Source organism: Tachysurus vachellii, chromosome 25, assembly GCF_030014155.1.
Source record: "Tachysurus vachellii isolate PV-2020 chromosome 25, HZAU_Pvac_v1, whole genome shotgun sequence".
NCBI classification, from domain to species: domain Eukaryota; kingdom Metazoa; phylum Chordata; class Actinopteri; order Siluriformes; family Bagridae; genus Tachysurus; species Tachysurus vachellii.
Window position 1 is genome coordinate 10859401 of NC_083484.1, and position 10130 is coordinate 10869530.

Genomic DNA, 10130 nt, shown 5'->3' on the forward strand with positions numbered 1-10130 from the left:
TCGAGAGGAATCACGGACGTGGTTGGAATCGTGACGTAACTTGTTGCGAGCGCAGTGGGTAATGTAGTGTCTGGCTAGTAGGCTGCACGTGATTCTGTGACCGAGTCGACTCTTTGATCCGGCTCTTTTGACAGAAGGCACCAAAGGCATTAATACTGGAATCCTTACAGTGTTATAGTGGTTATCAGTGCGGACTTATGTTTTTCTGTTAATTATGAAGTAAAATACGAGTTAATATAAGTCAGTCAGGCCAATAAGAAGAATCATTGGGTATTTTTTAAAAGAAATAAATGAATGAGTCGACTCTTATTGGTGAGCAGAGCCAAGACATTTGACTCACCCAAAATAACAAGTATAGCTATTACCAAAATAACTATCAAATCAGAAAAAAAGATCAATACCCATGACATCCACAGACACAAACCCTCTCCAGGAGTGCTGAATCATGGCTGACCCTGTGCTCTGACCCCAACCTCCAAAGCTGGCATATGTGAAGAAAACATTCACTGTGATCTAACGTATATGTGAGGAAAAATTAAAGATTTGTTCATATATTTGCAACTCCTTTTCAATAGGAATTCACATGAATATAGCCACTTGTATGATTATAATAAATTGTACCACAGCACTGTTGAATTCTCAATTCTCATTTATTATAAGGTCCTGACTAAATTTCTATAAAGGCAAATTTGATATTCATGCTGGCTGTGATTAACATTACAAGTTGATATTAATATGCTGGCTGTAATATTTTACATTCCCAGCTAATTCACAAGGTTTGATAGACGACTTTCCTAGTCTAAAAATAAACAAATGTTATTTAACAAGTAAAAACACAGTCATCATGACGTTTGGACAGGTTTATATCATGTTGACAGAAGGAATCTTTAGTTTCAGACTTTTGTAATGACACACATTATGTTTTCCACCAAGGAAATGCATTCAGAATGGAGGTCATTGCATTTTCTTTTTTTCTTTTTTCTTTTGATTTTAATATCTTTTATCATTTTAATAACTTCAATAGAAAGAAATAATGAGAGGTTGGTGAGGTAATGACTGTTTATAGCTCTGACAATGTAAGTGATATCTGGATGTAACTTGAAAATCGTTCCACAACATTAATCGCAGCTATAAATGTTTGAAATGCAATGCATTGTTCACTAATAAATAAATAATATGTATACCCGACACGTTGGGGTGTGATGTGTGGATATCATTCCTTCAGGTGGAAACCATAACAAGATGAACCAACGTCCAGACAGAGCTACACTGTTTAATAGTGAGATATTAAGAACACATAGTCATTGCAAAACAGGTTTTCTACAATTTATGGAATATAAATACTGCTCCAAACATGTTCAAATAACACATAAAAATAGACACTCTAGTGGAGACTGGCTTTTGTGAAATGGCTCAGAAAACACTGGTCTGTTGGCATGCTTCAGCTAGCTCAGAGTTGCTCATACTACTGCTGGAGTGGTTAGATAGTAATACTAGTAAGTCTGTATGTGTGTATAAAGCCGTTACAAATTGTTACGCTGCTTCACAGTCGTTCTATAATATTACATTTTAGAGAAGTTCAGTGTGATACTCAGACATTATATTAGACGTGTTTGATAAAGCAAAATAGCTGCTTCTGAATCTGTTAAGTGTTGCTGAGATGATTTTTTACTGCAGTGCCTCCTAATGATACTGCAAGCAAAATATCACTTAGCGTGTGATGCTACTGTGAACAAACTGGCCCTTGCATGTATTTGGCACTCGATTTGAAAAGCCATTAAGAAACACAGGACATATCAGCAATACTGGATATGGCAAAAAGAAAAAATGCTAAGGCATTTCATCTATATGGCATTTGAGCTTGATTAATTACAGGCTCTATAGTAATACAGCCTTCTTCCTAGAACTGGGTGTGTACTGCATAAATCTAGCTTGCTAAAGAAGATCAGATGCTTGTATTTAAATACACAGCTTATTTTGAATTCTGATTATTTTCTGACACTGATTTATTGCTGCCTTTCTCTAATGCTTTTGACAAGTATGTTATCCCGGTTATGGGCTTCCCATCAGCAGGTAAAATGTGAGGGCCACAATAAGCAGGAGGCAGAACGGGGAGGAAAATGTCTGGTAGGCTGTAGCGGGCATGAAAACGTCCTCATATTTATAAATGCTGATCATGTGGTCAGACACTGGAGGATTGTCGATGTCATGCCGTGTTATGGAACCTGGGGAAAATAAAAACAGGAATGTCAGACAGCCATCTGGTGATATTACATGCTGAAATTACATACATTTGGACAGTTCTGTGTGGAATGGATTAATGTCTAAATACTGTACCGAGAATAAGATGGTAAGGATGAACCAGTAACAATAACCAGTATGGATAAACCAGTAACAATAAGACATGCATACATGGACATGCACATTAGAGATGTAACCGTATACGGATACATTATTCACAACTGAACAGATAATATGTTCACTCAAACATATCAGTTCTATCAGTTTTAATAGGCAGCAAATAATTATGCAGATACAGGTCAAGATCTTCAGCTAATGTTCACATGAAACATCAGAATGTGATCTCTGTGACTTTAATCCTGGCATGGTTGCTGGATGGTTTGAGTAGTTTAGAAACTTCTGATGTAAATTTTTCAAACAGTCTATATAAGCATACATCGAATGTTGAGAAAAAAATGAGGGATAGTTGCTCAGATGGAAACACCTTGTTAAAAGAAAGGTCAGAGAAAAATCCAGACTGGTTTAACCTGCTATTAACTCACACTCTTAATCACTCTGCACAACTGTGGTGAGGAGAAATCATTCATCCTTGAGGCGGATGACCTACAACAGAGGAAAAGTACATTCGATTCCACTCCTGTCAACCAAGAACAGTAATCTGAGGCTGGCATATGCACAGACTCCAAAAAGGACAGTTGAAGATTAGATAAAAATGACTTGGGCCTGTTTTCAGAAAGATTTTAAGCATGATCTCAGAGAGGTCCTAAATAAAATAAAAAACTTTCTAACTAGGAATCATATCTTAAGAGTGATTCAGGATCAATTGCAAAGCAACTCTGAACAAGGAAAATACAATTACTTTTATCTTAGAGAGGAGGTGGGGCTTCAACCCGTTACTTAAACCCCGATCCTATCATTTTTACACTGGCTACTTGTTATGTTTTCTGTAATTGATTACAAACTGCTGCTAATTACGTACAAAGCTCTTAATGGGTTAGCTCCCATGTATCTAACTAGTCTTCACGCTCTCTGAGATCACAAAACTCAGGACTTCTGGTAGTTCCAAGAATCAGAGATGGGGGACTCGAGTCATATGACTTGACTCGAGTCAGACTTAAGTCACAAATTTGAGACTTGCTTGACAAATATTAAAAAAGACTCGACTTGACTTTGACTTGACATTCATGACTTGAGACTTACTTGTGACTTGCACATGTGTGACTTACTCCCACATCTGCCAAGAATATCTACTAAAGGCGGTAGAGCATTTTCTTGTTTAGCTCCCAAACTTTGGAATAGACTTCCTGATAGTGTTCGGGGCTTAGACACACTTTCCCAGTTTAAATGTAGATTAAACTCATCTCTTTAGTCGGGCGTACACATAATACATCCCATAATATTGTGCTCTAATACATCTGACCAAATGCACATTATCATCTAGTGTTTGCTAATATTATGAACAACACTGCTTCACTCTCCACTGCTTCTCTTTTTCTACCCATCCCGAGACATACAGAAATTGTACCAACTACGATTATCTTCAGTACCATTAAGATTTTGGACCTCCACTGAGATGAGGCTGACTCTGTGAGGATCCTGAGATATCTAGAGATGTTCCAGCTCCAGTTAGACTCTGCAATACTAAAGAGGAGATGCCAACTCCATGTGGTATTTGAGGACAACAATCTCCTCATCAATACATTTGTTGGACTGTATATTTATAATCACACCCTCCGGTGTCACCCATATGAGGATGAGGTTCCCCTTTAAGTCTGGTTCTTCTCAAGGTTTCTTCCTTTACCAAGGGAGTTTTTTCTTGCCACTGCTGCCTGAGTCACCTCAGACTTGGTGATAAATACAAACACATTTAAATATATCTAATATCAATCTTGAATTTTGTATTACACTAACCTTTATATTCATTCATTCATTCATTTTCTACCGCTTATCCGAACTACCTCGGGTCACGGGGAGCCTGTGCCTATCTCAGGCATCATCGGGCATCAAGGCAGGATACACCCTGGATGGAGTGCCAACCCATCGCAGGGCATACACACACTCTCATTCACTCACACACTCACACACTACGGACAATTTTCCAGAGATGCCAATCAACCTACCATGCATGTCTTTGGACCGGGGGAGGAAACCGGAGTACCCGGAGGAAACCCCCGAGGCACGGGGAGAACATGCAAACTCCACACACACAAGGCGGAGGTGGGAATCGAACCCCCAACCCTGGAGGTGTGAGGCGAACGTGCTAACCACTAAGCCACCGTGCCCCCCAACCTTTATATTAATCTTTATAATAACCTTTTGTTATATGTTTATGTTCTGTAAAGCTGCTTTGAGACAATGTCAATTGTAAAAAGAGCTATACAAAAAAATTTCAATTGAATTGAACTAGGTATGACACATTCTTTTGAAGACTGTCCAATGTTCACCTATCTGTTCAAGACTGTTCACCTATCCAATTTGAGAGCCTGTGGCCATGATGGTCTCAGGTTCTTGTTCTTTTTCTGGGCTGGCAGAAGTGGAACCTGATGTGATCTTCTGCTGTTGTAGATCATATACCTCAAGGTTTTATTTGTCTTTCTGGTACCAACAACCATGCCAGGATTAAAGGATCCTTTTTCTGATGTTTGACGTGAACATTAGCAGTACTGTGCTGCTGCCACATGAGTAAATTATTGGATAGCTGTAGAAATAAGCGGGATCCTAATAAAGTGGATGGTGAGCCGAAACTGGAGATGCACAATTCAGTTTATAGGCCAGCTTGAAAGAAAGGTCCAGATTGAGATTCAGATGAGAGTAGAGGTGTGGCATGGATTCCATGGGACATATCAAATCAGATATAGATCTTTGGAGCACTTTAATGCACACATACCTTGTATAGCAGGTCCCCAGGCAAACAGGTAGTACCAGCTGAGATGCAGATCCACTAGTGTTTCCTCACGTGGCACGTGAAGCGGACGCTTGAAGCGACAAGTCACCCGATTGTTCTCGAAGAGGCCTTCCTCGTCCCGTGCTGGGTTTCTCCTGATCTCTTTGGCCCATTGGCCCACGTTATAGAAATGATGGATTCTCACCCGCCCGTTATCATCATGGACACAGCCCATGACATCATCACCTCCCTGGGAGCGAGATAATGGATTTCCTTATCGCATTTTTATTTAACATGCACACAGACTTATGAAGGTTTACATGATGGGATATCTAAGCTTTTTATTACATCTTCCAAACATGGTTTCTGAATTTAATCATAAATTTAGGTTTAAATACAATTGCACCAGTAAGATAAATTTACAAGACTGTATATGTGTGTGTGTGTTTGTGTTTGTGTGTGTGTGTGTGTGTGTGTGTGTGTGTGTATGTGTGCGTGTTTTAGTTAAAAGTTAGCTTTTTTTAATCACCATTTTCTTGTCAGAAGAAAATCCCACAGCAACCCAGCCGTCTGTGTCTGCACTCATCTCGAACTCAACATCTGTACCGATGCGCCTGTAACTTAGGAAATAGTCGCATGTTTCTGCATCACAGCCCGGCTTTCCATACCTATACACACACAAAAAAATACAGACAGAGATAAAGAGACATAGTATGTTATATATTGCATTTGGAACTTCAACAATTCGCTTATATTTATTGCTTGTTTATACTTATATAAGACTTGGATTGACTGATATTAGTGACCCTTGTGAGCTGGATTAAGACAAATCTTTCAACATTGTGTTATCTGTGTGCTTCCTTCAAATTCTCATATGTAATAAATAAAACATGTATGAGTGAGCTTCTACGGGAAAGAACTCAACGACGGTGTGGTGTGATGATTGTTTTGATCCTCTCCCCAAAACCGCACTGCCCAAAATTGTTGTCTTCCTCTTATTCTATAGCGATTTGACAATGAATATAAAGTTTAAGTCATTAATGGATGACATATCAAACATTTTATCCATTTTCAGTTACATTTCATGTTATAGAAAGTGTCATAAGTTACAATTGGAATGAAGAATTCTTATGGCTGGAACTACTTTTCAGAGAAAATTCATCACTAACGTTTGATCTATCAGCAACAAGAATTTAAGAGTGTTATCTAATGCAAATATTCAACTTTAAGCTCACCTGATACAGCCTTTTGTTACTCCACAATCAGTGACTTTGATGCGGGCAAAAGGGTCAACGGGAGGTGCAGTTGGGAAGGGATAACCTGGGTGATACAAATTAAAGACAAACACCTGCTTCATTCACTGTAGAAGAATAAAATTACTCCAGAAAACAAGAAATTGTTTTCTGGAATAGAACTAACCGAAGCAGAATATAGAGATAATACAGAGAACACTACAACGACAAACACATATGGACACCTGACCATCACACCCTGCAGGTGCATGTTGGACATCCCCTTCCAAAGCTGGTCACCCCTTAGCCTCCAATCTTCTAGGATGGCTTTCCTCTAGATGTTGGAGCAGGCAGGGATTTGATCATTCAGCCACAAGAGCATTAGTGATATCAGGCACTAATTTTAGGTGAGGAGGCCTAGGGTTCATCCTGTGTTCCAGTTCAAATGAAAGGTGTTCAGTGGGGTTGAGGTTAGGTTTCTGTGCCGTGAGTTCTTTCATTCGAGTCCTAGCATATCATGTCTTCATAGAGCTTGTTTTGTGCACAAAAGCAATGTTATGCTACAACATTTGTGGCTCTTTGTTCCAGTGAAGATAAATTGTAATGCTACAGGATACATAGACATTCTAGACAATTGTGTGCTTCCAACGTTATGACAAAGGTTTGGGGTGGAACCACATATGGGTGTGATGGTCAGTTATCTATGTGCATTTGGCCATATAATGTACAAAAGTGTAGTATATACACCACCGGTCAGCAATCTGGGGTCTGCATTAAATTTCACATTTGTCATGAAAACTGTAGAGCTGTAAAACATGAATGAACAGAAAATGCAGCCCAAGCATCCCTAAATCAAGGTTATTTTAAGGGATCAAAAACCTTTGACTAGTAGAATAGGTTTGTATGTACCTTGTATTTCACCAACAGGTGATGCAGCCACATTCCTAAGGCAACAAAGTACTATACTTAATTTTTACCCACAGATCCTGGGAAAAGTCCTGTGTTTTGACTTGTATTTTGCATGTCAGAATGGTCCATTCTCACACATTCAGCTTATTCCGAACCACTACAATATAGAATTGGTGGTGTTCTTTTTACCTGTTTACAAGATAAAACTCTGCTTAAGGCTGTAAACAGGTTTTCTTTACGGATTCTCCTGTATTTGGCTCTATCCATCTTTTTTCAACCCTGACCAGTTTCCCAGTTGTGATCCTAGCACCCCCAAGCTTCACAGTGGGAATGTTGTTCTTGATATTTTTAAAATGCCTCAGTGATACTTTTGCATTACTTTTTAACCAGACTTGATTTCTTGACATCCTCTAAGTATTTTAGGTTCATTCACTAACAAATGTGTTGGCAAGGAACTGCAAATACCCTCAAATGAAAGCTGTGATGTATTTTTTAACTGACATTAAATAATCACTTCACTTCATTGAGGTGGGATGACACACACACACACACACACACACACACACACACACTGCCAATTTAGCATAACAAATTCATGTACTAGTATATATTCCAAAGGTCAAAGAAAACAGAGAATCTGGATGAAACCCATACAGACGTTCACTTGAACAACTCCACAGATACTCAGTATAGCATCAGACTGTTAACCAGAAAACCCTGTTACCTAAATAAGTAATATTAAAGTAATTGCAATTAAATCATATGGATATTTTAAATATGGGGAAATACATAAATTTTCTATAAAAATCAGTAGGCCCTAAGTGGCCTGTTCTACTGAGCATCTTAAGGCAGAGGGCGTGGCTTAGTCCTCAGTCAGGGGTGCTGACCGCGGTGCTGAACGAAGACCTGTTTCCAAAACAAGGCACAAAATCACAGAGGCTACAATGTAAATGTATCTGTTAATTATGATACCGTATATGTCCTAATATAGGCTATTTGTAACGTAGCCATAACCTCCTTCTCTATGCCCCATACCTTAAAAAAACATTATACAGAAGGCTGCTTCTCTTTCTGAATTTTCTTGCTGATTTTTCAGCAGGCCTACAAGACCACCGCTCCAACGACAGACAAATATTCGTATACAATTAGCTAGTTAGCAGAAACCCACTTAATTACCTTCGTCTGAAAGGTATCTAGACTCCAAAAATTCTGAAGCGAACGTGCTGTATGAATCCTTGTGATGCTCGTTGTGTCCCGGCTCTCCCTGCTCTCCATGGCCGCTCCGAAGTGTGTTATCATCGGTAGGGCTGCTTGTGATCAGCCGGCAAAGGCTCGGATCCAACAGCAGCAGAAAGAAATGCACTAGAAACATCACCAGGGTTTTCTGATGAGATTTATTTATTTATCAGACCAAAAATAAAGAAGTCGGGTGTGCGCTTTGAGTCGCATTGCCTAATACAGTGCGCCTTAAGCCGATTAGATAACGTTACCGAATGAAAGAAATTCAGCTAATAAATAAAATGATGGGGCTTAAGGCGGAGGGGCCAATGAGGCTGTACCAAGTACCCCAGAGGGGGGTGTCTAGCATGATTAATGATGCTTTTGATAAAAAAAATAGATTCTGTTGAAACACATACATTTTCATTTGACATTAAGTGCCGATTCATTAATTGTCTAACACAACATTAATCCCATTAACACTTATTATTTTGTCACCCAATAGTTTTATAATCTCAGTTCCCCCACTGTCACAACAGTGTCTCTTCCCCTCTTCATATTAATGCACAAAGACTGCCACTGTGCTACTCCACTATCTGATGTCTGATGAAAAAGATTCATGTTTGCACATTTTATTGTGGCTTGTTTTACCGCCATCATTTTCACATTATCCAGGCAAATCAAACTGGCAGCTAATCTAATCCAAACCAATCCTATTCTACTTTTAGTTCATTAGTTTACAATTGTAAATAGACAATATCAAGTGTATGTGCAGATATAGACCCAAGTCAATATAATGGAAAATAGTGTTATCTGCTTTATTAAATACTTATAAGACATAAGGTTAAATGTAGCACCTAGACTAATGTTGTTGCACCTAGGCACCTAGGACCTGTGTTCTTTAACAAGTACTGAATATAATCACCTGCATTTAAATCCTAAAACTAAAAGAAACTTGAAATGAAGAAACAAAAGCATACTTACTTACTAAATAGTTAAAACGTGAAGATTTCTCTGTTATTTTTACTGCAAACATCTGAAAATGTAACTGATAACAATAACAGAAAGTGGCTCCTGGCTTTGCCCTCCATCATCTTTTGACTTTTGTCTTTATCTTGATTTTCATTTCCTTTGTAATTTTTAAGCCTTTCAGTCTTGGCCTATCTGTTGCAGAACATTTAGATGTTCTGCAACCTGTTCTGATGTTCTGATCTACCTGTCATGTAGAAATCGTTTAACATGACCTGCATGTCACCATAGCAGCACAGAGTGAATTCTACAACGAGGGTTACACCTGCAGGCATAAGATTCCTTGTTGAATTTGGACTAATTCATGTTTTCATCACACCACTGAGGACTGGTGTGGAAGATGCAGCAAAACAGTTTGCCATCCCTCCCACCCAGAGAGCATCGCCAATTCCTAACCATCTATCCAGCTCTCCCCTATAACATGCATGTTATCAATTATGGGAATGAAAGCTAACACGTCCTTCCTAGACACCTGAAGCAAGCTAAAGTAACTTTAAAGTAACTTTAAGCTAAAGTAACTAACGTAACTTTTTCTATATAATATATTTGTGCTAAATCACAGCTGAGCACACTCTGACCAAATCACTAACTGCCATGTTCCATGTGCATGGATGTAG

The 10130-nt window shown here is 38.8% G+C and overlaps 1 protein-coding gene across 1 annotated transcript; it reads right to left on the bottom strand.

Moving 5' to 3' along the window:
* Window positions 1-845: 845 nt before the first annotated feature.
* LOC132840092 (DOMON domain-containing protein FRRS1L) lies at window positions 846-8757 on the bottom strand. Its single transcript, XM_060861472.1, has 5 exons — window positions 8443-8757; window positions 6361-6445; window positions 5655-5793; window positions 5129-5375; window positions 846-2225 (listed from the first exon to the last, which is right to left on the bottom strand). The coding sequence occupies exons 1-5, from the start codon at window positions 8636-8638 to the stop codon at window positions 2053-2055; spliced, it is 840 nt and encodes a 279-aa protein (XP_060717455.1). The 5' UTR covers window positions 8639-8757; the 3' UTR covers window positions 846-2052.
* Window positions 8758-10130: the final 1373 nt, after the last annotated feature.

What these genes read in the sequence shown, in the direction of transcription:
- LOC132840092 (XM_060861472.1), bottom strand. Translation starts at nt 8,638, where the DNA reads ATGTTTCTAGTGCATTTCTTTCTGCTGCTGTTGGATCCGAGCCTTTGC. An exon ending in TTTCTTCTGACAAGAAAATG is followed by an intron (nt 5,376 to 5,654) that starts GTGATTAAAAAA and finishes TCTCGCTCCCAG; the next exon opens with GGAGGTGATGATGTCATGGG. An exon ending in CTGGGGACCTGCTATACAAG is followed by an intron (nt 2,226 to 5,128) that starts GTATGTGTGCAT and finishes TATTTTCCCCAG; the next exon opens with GTTCCATAACACGGCATGAC.